Genomic DNA, 12,876 nt, shown 5'->3' on the forward strand with positions numbered 1-12,876 from the left:
TCACTGGTGTGTGCAGTGGTTGCCTGAGATAAGGCAGCTATCTGCATAGTTTCATGAAAGTGTGCATTTATACATTTGGCCATCCAGAACTCTTATCCTTATCTTTATCTTCTTCTTGACGCCTTGTTCCAGTCCTCCCTTTCCTCCTCCAGTCCTCTTTTCCCTGCCTCTTCCCCTCCAAAGGCAAGCTTTTTAACGAAACAGTGAAGTGCAAATGCAGCCTTTTTTGTTACGTCTTTGATTTCAGGGCAACTTTCAATCACATTATATCTTGAAGTGGCACTGAACTTTGTGATGCCAAATGAATTGTCAGTGAAATGTTAGTTAATATATGCAAAGGTCTTATATCTAAACACTGTGGTTACCCTGTTTAGTACACTAAGGCCAGGTTTCCCAGATACAAATTAAGTCCAGTGTAATTAGTGCAGCGGTGATTCATCATTGAACATCCTGTTTTAGACTGAGCTGTGGAAAACTAGTGCCGAATGCCCGGATGTACCGTGTTTTTCAGATGTTACCCAGTGATTTCAAGGTGGCCTCAGTGCCACTCACTGTCAAATTAAATGAAGAACCGTATAAATAAAATAAAGAAGATAAAGGTCTGACAATGGTCCAGTAAAAACACCGTCTTCTCAGTCTGGTCTTCATTTCTTTCCATGCCACCATTCTGGCTTCTCGTCTCACAAAGATCAACCGTGACTGTGTGCACGTAGACAAACCGCGCCTTTCTGGCCCCACCCTCTCATCACAAGTGCGAAAGACGAACAAACGCTAAAACTCAGCTTCCTCCTGATTAAAAAGAAATCTATGAGTACTTTAAAAAGAAAAAAATTAAATATATGAACAAAATGAGTGTCAAACACATTTCACACAGTTACATGGACTTATCTTAAGGTTAAAAAAACATTCCAGAAGACAGGCTTTCAGGTGGGCTGTAACTCTCATTAATGCTTTCAAAGTGTGAATTAGACTAAGCAGGACAGCTCACCCAAATAATACACTTAAAATAAGTGCACATTATGAGTTCCTAACATCTCTTAAAGACGCTGATCCACATAGCGGTTTCCTGGAGAGGAGAAAGCGTCTGGACGCCGTTACTTTTCCCACCTGTATTCCTCCAAGTCCCGCCCTCCTGTCCTAGGATTGACTACTTACCACTCACACGCAGGACCTGGAGGCTGGATCCTACTAGCCAATCCCGACGCGGGAGACTGGATTTTACCAACCAATCCTAGCACCGGAAGGCGGGGCCTGGCGGAATACGGGTGTGAAAAATACCTTGTTTATATATCCTCAAGCCTACAATCAGGCGGAGTGAAACTGCACACGTGGAATTCAGACAAGAGCTTTGATTGAGGTGGCGCTCAGCCAATCAGAACGAAGACGAATGATGCGAACGCCCGACTTTGAGCCAATCATTGACGTCCGTGGGAGGTTTCCTTTAAGATACACTCACAAGAAAAGAACCCTTCGGAAAAGAAATCTTGGAAATGTGAGGAACAGCTGGAGAAGTGGCTGGGCAGGCTAAAGCTGATGAACGCTTTACTGAAGTGATGGTGACAGTGTTTTTATTTCCAACAAAATGCACTTTCTTGTGAAGACCATTACTGTTTTACAGTTTAAATTTTAAAAATGCGAGGAAAGGAGGGCGAATACTGCGGAGTCTGATTCCGTTTACTTGGGAAACAGCAGCATTAGCATTTTTCTTCGCTAGACTCTGAGGTAAGTCATAAAAACACTATGCTTTGTTTTGTTAACCTGCCTTATAACCCAGCCTGTTTTAGAGGATTAAAAAAAGTTTGAGTTAGTGCATCATTTTGTCAATTCTCTGTCGAGTTTAATGTAGGAGTTTGTTCATAGATGATTTGCTTTCGTTCATATTAAGAGGCCCTTGTCAGGCCTCAGAAACTCTTGGAAATGGAAATATGGAGAGTATTAACAATGAAGAAAAGATACATTCATCAGCCATTTATCATGTCACTAGTTGTCCTTATACAAAAAGGTGCTTTTACTTAATCAAAATCTTATATACCGAATCAAATTATTCAAACAATACACGCCTGTCTCCTTTTATTTACTTGTGCAGGTTCATAAAACATGACCTGGGCAGCCGTGTCAGTAAAGTACGCAGAGAACAGCCCAAAGGAAAGAATGTCTTTCTTAAGATTGTCTCAGAGGAATAAAGCAGATTTCAATATGGTATCACTGTACTCACTGATTTCTGAATTCTTTCTTCTAACACCCCCCACTGTAAGAAGTTCTGGTGGTGAATAAGAAAAGCATGACAGACTGCTGAAAGAGTTCTATGATAGAGGCCTAGAATAGAGCCATATAAGAAAATGTGAGATCTTGCACTTTTCTTATGGAAATGTTATTCATCTAAGACTGGGGTGAGATGAGGCAGACACAAAAGAGTTAATCCATATGTGTGACAATATTTTGATCAAAGTGAGAAAAGGTGCCAAATTTCAGAAACAGGAGAAAATGGCTTAAGTCTCATTCTGAATTTAAGCAGGACTTAAGCATGTCTAAGAGAAGTACATGAGATTAAGAAGAAATCTCATTTAAAATAGTTCTTTCCTCTGAGGCTATATTATAAATACACATCCAGATTGAACTGAGATTATATGAAAACAAACTGCATCATGCATTACTGAATAATATGAAATAGACTTTTTCTTGGATTGACCTGCTGTTCAATGTTGTTCCGCATACAGGGTTTCTTTGAGTTTGAGTTGAGATAAGCTGGCACAATTTTACTTCAATGTCAAACTGATTACAAATTACTTATTCATTCACTCCTTTTGATGTAGGCCCTACTGATGTGGTTGCTGTTGCACGTCTTGTTTGAAAGATGCTGTGCATATTTATTAGCCCTGCTGTTATAAATAAACACAACAACATCAGCCAGTCAGACAGCTGGTCGGCTCTCAGTTGAAGAGCCACTCAGAGGTCATCGTGTCTCCATGGCGATGGCACTACATCCTGGAGAAACAGGATTAAAAAATAAAGGGGTTCTTGTGGTCCCCAGCTGGAATAGCCCATACGTGCATTCTTGAGAGCTGTAATAGCAGCCTGAGGGTATTTAAAACGCTGTCCTCACTAGTAAATACTTACTTATGTGGTTATTGTATTTTAGAATAATCAAAAATTAACCTTGTTCCAGAACTGCCTGACATGTTTTAGCATATGGCAATCTAGGTTTTCCATTTTTTTGATACTTGTAAGATTTAGTTGGTGGTATTTTGATTCAGTGCAGCTCTGTTGGTGTGCAAGTCCACAATAAACAGTAAAGTACAAGACAACATGGAAACAGTGAGACCATCAAATAAATTAGAAATCATGACGTGAGATGTAGAAGTGTAATATAGTGGTGGCTGTATACTGTCTGAGTTGAAGAGTTCATATACAGCAGTCTATAAACATTACAATGGTGTTATAATATTGCAATTGAGATATTCGCATCTTGAAAGAGCAGAATGTGCGTGCTGGGAGCTGAAAACTACAGCCCTACTGACTTCTGCTCCTTTCACTTTAAGTCCCGAGAAAATACAGTTCAAAGATTCCAACCTCAGTAACACACCATAGAGAGAATCATTAGGCAGACTGAACTGAAGAAATTTAACGTATTTACAAAATAAAGTTTTAAACCTAAAACTTTAGTGTGTACATGTTCCTTTTCGAAACATACAGTGTCTAACACAGATATCATGAAGTTTAAATCCTCTAGGCTTTTAACTTCAAAGGAGCCGTGATTGGCTCCAGGCTTCCATTCATAACTCTCATAACTACATAGCATACATATCTGTTTAATATTATGCATTGTAGGTACTGAACAATACTCCTTCTGCTATAAATCTACTACTGTAAGAAAGATGCAGCTGTGTGTGATGCTTAAAAACACATATTTTGTCAATATATTTTTGTCAGATATGGTAATCTGGTCACAGTGCATGAATCTGCAACTTCTGAAACAGATGGTTTGGAATTTTCATTCAATGCTAAAGCCACAAAGATATGAAATGTATGTGTATGTAGATCCAGGGGGTGATTGCTTTATTAGAAGGTTCATTATTTAAAATGAAAATTTCGTATACCAAGTGTAACCAAAGTTCAGAAAGGAATACAGAAAGGTATTTCCATGCCTGAAAGAAACTTGTATGACCAAGGAAGGTCAAGTAAATACAGGATCTATTGAAGGTCTATCCTGTGGTATCCTGTGGTGTACATACACGTATTGAAGGTTCACTGTCCTGTAGAAAATATACATTCCTAGAATCCTAAATGCACATTGAACGAAAAGAGTGGGACAAGGTGTTAACAAATAACTACAAGGTGACTACAAATAACCAAACAGTGGCTCCTTCATCTTAAAACCAATGCTTCTTATTTCAGCTGCCATTTGCTGCTGTTAGAGTAGCACGTCTGACCTTGCTGATAGCCAGTGGGTGGTGCATGGTGGTTCAGGAGGAGGGAGATACTGTACTCCGTGGTCTGCTCTCTAGCCAGCTTTCTAATCAATGCAACACAGACTAATACAATTTTAGGAGAATTCCCCAAGAATTTAAACACAACTTCACTGCCTATGGCCATCGTAGACTGCCTGTTGTTTGTTTTAGTTTTTTTCTTTTTAAAAAAAGTCCCAGATCCTGATGTATTGCTGTTGTTAACTTTAGTATTGCCAAATCTGAAAATTGAAGCATGACACCAAACATTCCACTGCATCACCAATTACAAGCGAAAGCACATTTCTATAAAACCACCTCATTAGTGCGTGCCTAAATTTTAACTTGTTGGTTTGACATGAAGAACTCTTAAAATATGGGTAATAGGCATCTTAAATAATATCACATAACATTAATCCAAAAAGGGTGTAAAAGAGGGATGGCAGTTTTGCAAAGTGTATGATTTTCGTCAATTTCTGAATTGGTGTGGGGGTTTGTGGTATCTCCTTGTATCCCTTCCCTGACTGTTCTTTTCTTTCACTCTGACTCATATGATAACACCACTGAAGGGTGCTGAATAACATAGACGATGGATACTGACAACAGAATACATGGATGATAATAGTAATGGGCTGTAAGGTTCTTTTCATTATCACTGTTTTGCTTTTTAATGGTGAGAGGAGGTCACTGGCAACACTGTGCTCTGCACTGTGAGTTTCACTGCTTGCTGCTTTTTCTGCACATTTATCGTGATCTGATGTTAGAAGGTGTGGAGTTGTCGAGTCAGTGCAAACTGCATACCTCACCCTGTCAGAATTCATGAAGTCATTCTTTGCATACAGTTTAATGGGACATTTTACAGGAGAGAGTGTAACATGTCTGTTTTTGTGTATTATGTGTATTCCTTTGTTTAAATCATTTAAATTGTGGTTCCTCACAACACACATGCACATACACTTCAAGTGGACTCTTGTTGACTCTGATTGTCTTCTTTTACCATAATCACACATACCCTTCCATTCTCTACTGCCTCTGGTTGTAATGCTGACATGGTGTTTTTCCTCACACGGCATGGCTGTACATGTTGACTATGAACAATTTTACCGTTTTCAGATAGAGTTAGAGATGATGAAGTTAATAGTTTTGTGCTTAGTCCTAGGCATGTCACAATTATTGTGTAATCATCTGATTGTAATTATTAAAGCTGATCACACTTCTTTTCTACACTTGTTAGCTTTCACGATCATTTGTGTATATCCCAACAAACAATATGAATTGGCTGTGTTTTTATCCATTGGGTTGAGGAGATGCATATAAACAGAAGAAAACAGAAAACAAATTTGCAGAGACATGGGCCTAATAAAAACAAAAGTTCTTATTTGCTGGTATAGCACCTTTAGAGGGCAGCAGTGAGTAATTTTTGTTTATTTGAGCTCAAGCTGTCTGTCTGTGGTGTCTGCGGTCATTTGGGAGCTTGTGAGTATTGGTCGCTAGGAAGCAAGTTAGATTAACCACTTTAGGCTTGTACTTTAATAGCTTAATATAATAAACAAAAAAGACAATTAATTGTTAATCGAAAACATTTATGTGGCCGTTTCATTTTTAATAAACTTAATGACTGAGACAGGTCTGTTAAGTGCAATAAGTGTCATTATTTAAATGTGTCTTGCTCTTTTGTGAATACTTGGTAAATGTTAATATCAAATTCAGTGAGATTTTTTGTGCATTCTCATCTCAACTTAACACAGTAGTTGTGCTACCTTTTCATGTTCCTAATCACACACATTTTTTCCTCTTTTCATGTCTGCTTGTCTGTCGTTAGTAGTCAGTGCCAGAGAGATAAGCTGATGCACAGAGGAATAAGATATATCTCATAACTTCCTCTTTGGTGTTCCAGGGCTTGCAGAACAATATGGGAAATTTCAAAGGCCATGCTCTACCTGGCAGTTTCTTTCTGATCGCTGGTTTGTGGTGGACAGTGAAGTACTCCTTGTGGTACGCCACTCGCAGGAACAAAAGTGCAGGTGCAGGGAGGATCGCCACACGAGCCTTGCAACACCGTCTAGAAATCATCGAGGGAGCTGTAATCCTCTCCTTTTCTATTATTGGTAAGCCGCACATTTGAATATCCTTTACAACAAGAGGCAAACATTTCTGATGTTATTTTGTTCTGTACGCACCTTAGCTCTGCATTCAGAAGGTCATACAATAATGTTTTAATATGACATATCATTCATTTGATTTGATTTGACCCTGTCATAATTGCTTTGATGTTTTGCATCCTGACAAATACTCTGAACATTGCGCAGATTCTTTTTTATTTATTGCTCCTTTGAACAACTACTGTTATAATGCCTCCTTGGCCCATATACGACTTTTAACATTCTTTTTGTAGCCATTGTTATTAATGTGCTTGACTGATTAGTAATTACTGATAAGGATACTGCTATGCTTTTTCAAGTGGAGTATATAATTTTGAATTTCAGGGCTGCACATTCTCACCACATGAACTCAAAACTGGCCTTCAGTACTTTCTCATAGTTTCAATATCATAAAAACATAGACCTGCATTCACAGGAACTTATGTAAGGGTTTTGTTGCTTAAAAGCTTCATGGAACAGTGATAATGTTACCTAGGATGAGGATACCTTACCACAAGGGTGTCCAATCTTATTCACGAAGGGCTGGTGTGGCTGCAGCTTTTTATTCCAAAGAAGCTGAAGCACACTTGATTCCATGTGTTAAATCAGTTGGTCTCAATTGATCAAGTGTGCTTCTGCTTTATTGGAAATGAAAACCTCCAGCCACACTGGCCCTTTGCAATTGGACACCCCCGCCTTAAAGAAATACTATAGTGTTTTTCAGCCTAATCTCTATGTGCCGCATCTATGGCATACTGTCAGTTATCATGGACAATAATCATGTTTGCCAAAACCCAGAAATGAACTGAAAATATGTTGGCTCAAATCATGCTTGTAATAAAAGATAATTGGCATTTACTTCAGCACCTGACCAATGGCTTCTATTATAGTAGAGCCCAAGGTGTCAAAATTATTGTCTGTGTTAATTGACTGTATGCTACAAAACCACGGCAAGGTCTGCTTACAGTAATTGCCAGGTCAGAGTTCCATGGAGGTGGAGACACAGTCATTTAATGTCACAGTTGCTCCCAGTCAATTATATAGCTTGCACATGGTTCTTGGAGATTCAAGGTTCTGCAGTTATTGGTGGCCTGCCTTGTTTTCAAACAGCTGTGCGTCTGTTCGCACCCAGTTAAGTAGTTCCAGTTGGTGCTGGAGTCAAATTAATAAATATTCATCAACTGAAAGCTATTATTATCCCTGCTGATATTAGCTGTAATATCAGTAATATTAAAGACCCTCTAACCCACTGCTCTCACAGGTATACTAGGAGAACAGCTTGCCACAGGTGGGCCAAAGTTCCACTTGTATGACTCCTCCACTCAGCACTGGGACAAGCTGATGAACTGGCAGCACACAACCATGTACTTGTTCTTCGCCCTGGCTGGGGTTACCTCGCTTACCGTCCACAGCACAGATGGAGCACCTTTGGCTTTAGACCGCTTATTGCTGGGCCTTGCTTTTTTCAATGAGGGTAAGCGTTTTCAGAATTTGATTTGTGACAAGACACTTTACACTGCATGTGCAATGTTTGCTTTTCAAGACGATTTTAATAAATGAGGATGTTTTCTTTGACGGTTTGAAGCAATTCTAACAAAAAAAACTATAAAACTGAATGGAAAAGAAAACTGTCAGATCATCATTTAGGCATGCTCTTTGACAGTTGGTTCATGAAATTAAGAATAACATTAGCATGCATGGCAGGCATTTACTTTAAAAATATTTGAAAAATAAATAAATGTGTTTGAGAAATCTCTTTTCTCAAACCATTGTGCCTGTTTAGTAAATCACGACAGCACCGAATGAGTTTGCTGTGATGCAGAATGTTAGTAAATCTGCTGGAGTATTATTCTGATGGTTAACGTTCTTTCAGTACATATTCAAGGCTCATGCATCATGTTGATAAATGAAGTCTCTCAGCAACACATCTTTTAAGACATTAATGCAAATGTACGGCTGATTTTAAAAGGTGAAGGAAATCAGTGCAAAACTGGCTGTTACGAGCTGCTCAGACTTTAGAAAATTGAACAGAATATGTTTAATATCTCCACCCTCTTTTGTGCAGTGCTCCCTCATTTAGGCTTAGTATATAAGTACACTTTTAAAAAAGATGGTGCTTCAAGGATTCTTTAGTAAAGAAAATTGTTCTATATAGAACCATGAGCACTCAGTGAACCCTTTGCATGTTTAAAGGGTTCTTTACTTAATGAATAGCGTTCTTCAGATTGATGGTGAATGTGCTGTAGATGGTTCTATATGGAACCTTTTTGAGAATTGTTCTATATAGCACCCAAAAGAATTCTTCTATTGTTCTAATGTCAAGCTTGTAACAATAGAACCTTTTTTCAGAAAGGTACTATATAGAACCATCTATAGCACATTCATGCACATTCCATCAGTTTGAAGAACCTGTCATGATGTAGGAACCTTTTAATCATGCAAAGCATTCTTTGAGATTTCATGGTTTTCTATAGAACTTGTCTTCAGAATGGAAAATGGCATGAAACCTGAAAATATAAGTATGTATCGTGTAGCACCTCACGATTCGATTCGGTTACGATTCAGAAGGCTGCGATGCGCTTATAAAACAATTATCGATGCATCTTGATGCATCTTTTTTTTCTATACAGCGTTTCTATTTTCTCACTGTCTGAGGACTTGGTACTTTTAAAACAAAGTATTTGTAATGATCCATAATGAATTTACTTCCAATATCTTTTATTAATAAATCAAATGGAAGTGATGTGGCAAGTGAACTAGAGGGCTCTCATTCACTGCTCTTGTTCAGAGCGCATGAGACGCTGTTGCCACTCATCTGCGATGAAATGCGCAGTTACGATGAAATAAGATCCAGTGGTGATGGATGTCCACGCAGCGTGTCCAACGTTACAGCCGTCCTACCCGTTTAATTCAGTGATTTTATAACTTCGGTTTTGGTCTCATTGTAGAGACAGGGAGGGGGAGGGGGGTCGCTGTGTCAGTAAAATATCTTCGAGACAGGATGTGTGCAACATAGCGCGGAAGCCCTGTTTTGCAAGAAAGGGGAGGAAAGCGGCTATAGCTAAAGCTTAAAGCAGAGCAAAGTAAATTTGCGTTTTCATTTATACTGTTTAGCCTATACTAGGACATTAATACATACTGGACGTTAAATGTTGTGGCTCCCAAGCTGGTTTGATTTTTGTTGAAAGGACAAAATGGCTCTTCTTATCATTTGTGTTGTGACTCCTGACCTAACCTGGCTTTTAACGTAGAGGGCGCCGGTCGGATTTCTCGCTCATCCATGTGTGTTTTTGTTATGTGCCGCCACAGACTGTCCGGGCGCTGCACTTACCCACTTCCAAGTTCCGCCTTTTACGTTCCGTCAACATTACGTTATAAATTAAATATTTAGAAAATCGATTTTTGACATTTGTGAATCGATTCAGAATCCTTCACGTCCGCATCGCGATGCATCTAAGAATCGATTTTTTCCCGCACCCCTAGTATCGTGTATGTATCATTTCATTGCTAGTGTATTCAAATGAAACTGAATGTAAGCTAGACTAAATGTCTGTATCTTTGCAGGATTCTTATTCCTCTATCACCTCCATGGCAGAGACATGCTGGATGTCCATGTCCACATGCTTCTGTTGTACGCAATATTTGGAGGGGCTATCATCTGCTTCCTGGAGGTCTTCCACAGAGGAAATATTCTGCTGGAGCTGCTGCGCGCCGCTCTGTGTGTGCTTCAGGGCAGCTGGTTCTGGCAGGTCAGCTTGTGTGCATGTGGCTGTGTGTCAGAGAAAATGTGTATTTTTGTGCCTTAAAGGCTTTTTTGTAAATGTTTCTTCCATCTGTCCTTTTTCCCAGATTGCCTTTGTGCTGTACCCCCCCAGTGAGGTGCAGTGGGATTTGTCAGACCACAACAACATGATGTTCATTACCATGTGTTACAGCTGGCATTTAGCTTTCGCCCTGCTCACTGTGGCTGTAGCACACACCACTGTTCTATGGTGAGCACTCTCAGATTCCAGTCTTGTCACATTTCTACATTAGCAGCTGATTAGTAGCTCAATGTATAACCGAAATGTTATCTCTGGCAAAAATTCACCTAGTGATAACGTGTATAACTCATACAAAAACAACCACCTATTGTTCTCTGTTCTCTTGCACTCAAATTAGTCTCCTTTTAAAGGAATAGCTTGATGAAAAGTAAAAATTGCACAGTTTGCCCCAAATTTAGAAACATTTGGTAGCTGAAGGTTTTTTTTGGTTTTACACTGGAGCTGTGAGGTTAATGTAGCTAACAAATTACTGATGCTTATGATTAGCTTGTATAAACTGCACACAAATCATCACACACTTGATTCAAAGCACACCAAGTAATCTCAAATAGACTTGCTTATGTGGTTTCTGACACTGTAGGAAGAATTGTTTTCTATGAAAATGAACAACATTATGGAAAAAAAACAGGGGTCACGATGGCTGCTACTGTTTTAGTTATGCAACATGCTATTGTTCATTTTTATACATAACAACATGCCATAGTGTTGTAAAGGACAAATTAAAGTCTTTATGCCTTGACACAAGTGAGAAGAAGGGTCTGACTGCAGAGCCACATATTTACACCCGCAGTTTCACTCCAGCAGTTTCAGGCCAGTGGAACGCATGCGCATTAGGACAGCGTGATTGTGCCATATAAATAATGTCCTTATAGGAAAGTTGAGCATTACGAGCGTCCCATTAATATTTCAACCAGTGGCCAGTCACCTTATTTGTAACGTCTTTGATGTAAGCAGCGACTGTTTGTGCTGGTTGTATGTGTCGCCATGCATATTACCATTCAGGAAGGGATACCGTTGCCAATATATGAATCAGTCATTGGTAACATGTTAAACCATAAGCCAAAACACATTACAAAACCATCAGAAACAAAAAGAAACACTTAACGGTTTCTGTGGGTTATTTCAACAGGAATATGTTCAAAAACTAAAGTTTGTTTTAGGCTAAAGCTTAGTATTATGCTCAGTTGTAGTCTGCCTAGGGTAAAGATTTATTCCTGCACATGTAATGTAAGTGTAAATGCTAATTTGTGAGCTAGAAGCTTCAACTACTTGTTAGCTACATTAGCCTCATAACTAATAAAGTACAAAACCAAGGAAGCACACTTTATTCACCAAACACTTGGCTGACCCTTTGTGGCAAGGATGAAGTGTCTAATTTTTCGCAGAGGTGTTCCTTTAAGAGTCAGAGCCCTGTTTACCCAGTCAATGATATCAGTATTTTCTTCCCCAGTGCGGTACGTTCTAAACTCAGAAGAATGCCACCGATGGAGATGGGTCTCCTGAAACCACGGGAAAGAGAAGGAGATTCTGAAGATGAAGTTTTATAAGTAGTTGGTGTCCATATACAACCTTCGGCCTTTATTTTCAGTGAAGACAAGCTTGCAAGCTAGTCCTGCAGAATTGCATGATGTAACACTGACAGTCTTCACTTAGTGGGCCTTTCTCAGGTCACTACAGTGAGGGGCTGGAGGCAAGTACTGGTGACCTTCAGTTCATCTCCGGCTATTACTGCCATGATGTTTTTGTCCATTTATGGTTTATTTTATGTTTAAACAAAATCGCCTCACCATGTGTGTCTTTTAATTGTCGCTCTTTATTTTCTCTGTTTGTATTTATTGACTCTCTGGGGCAAACAAGCCAAGACAAAAAAGCTTGATATTTTCGTGTTTGCCATTTTTAGTACAGGAAGCCATGAAAATGAATTATTGATTTCTTTAGTTCATATATATGAACTTTATACTGTATATGTATTGTTATTCTTTGATACATATATTTGCACCTTGTGACTCTAACAGAAATTTTTGATAATGACATCATTAGTGCCTTTGACATTCAAGGAAAGAGCTCATTAGGCTTTTAGTGTAAGTGGTGGCCTTTGCTGACCTGCACAGCTGTGGAGTCTTTTTTTGTGATCTGTGGATTCAGGGTTGCAGATTGCTGAGGTGAATTTTTGATCATACTCACTTTTGTAGGCAATAAAACACACAATGGGGTTTGGCTGCTGCTGATGTGACTTTAGCTCTGGATCCATATAGCAGTTTAATCCATATTACAAGGTAAATTATTTCACTAGGAAATTCAGAGGTTAGTTGGTAAGTGGAAGACGATTCTACTGCCAGTGCTATAGCTTTGTAGTCTTATTGAGGAAACTGTGCAATCTTGGAGAAGCCTTGAATTACAGCATATTATGTATTTATTGCTTCGAACATGCCTTAGTATATGTATTAAACGTAATGCACATTTCAA

General features: G+C 39.0%; 1 protein-coding gene across 1 annotated transcript; it reads left to right on the forward strand.

Annotated features, from left to right (window-relative positions):
* The first annotated feature begins 1,431 nt into the window (after positions 1-1,431).
* tmem45a (transmembrane protein 45a) lies at positions 1,432-12,876 on the forward strand. Its single transcript, XM_036570692.1, has 6 exons — positions 1,432-1,722; positions 6,343-6,553; positions 7,848-8,060; positions 10,151-10,335; positions 10,436-10,578; positions 11,861-12,876. The coding sequence occupies exons 2-6, from the start codon at positions 6,358-6,360 to the stop codon at positions 11,955-11,957; spliced, it is 834 nt and encodes a 277-aa protein (XP_036426585.1). The 5' UTR covers positions 1,432-1,722; positions 6,343-6,357; the 3' UTR covers positions 11,958-12,876.

Source organism: Colossoma macropomum, unplaced genomic scaffold (assembly GCF_904425465.1).
Source record: "Colossoma macropomum unplaced genomic scaffold, Colossoma_macropomum, whole genome shotgun sequence".
Classification (NCBI taxonomy): domain Eukaryota; kingdom Metazoa; phylum Chordata; class Actinopteri; order Characiformes; family Serrasalmidae; genus Colossoma; species Colossoma macropomum.

Bases quoted from the DNA above. Each gene is read 5' to 3' on its own strand.
- tmem45a (XM_036570692.1), top strand. From the start codon at position 6,358: ATGGGAAATTTCAAAGGCCATGCTCTACCTGGCAGTTTCTTTCTGATC. The intron at 10,336-10,435 runs GTCAGCTTGTGT...CCTTTTTCCCAG, and splicing joins AGGGCAGCTGGTTCTGGCAG to ATTGCCTTTGTGCTGTACCC. The intron at 10,579-11,860 runs GTGAGCACTCTC...TTTCTTCCCCAG, and splicing joins GCACACACCACTGTTCTATG to TGCGGTACGTTCTAAACTCA.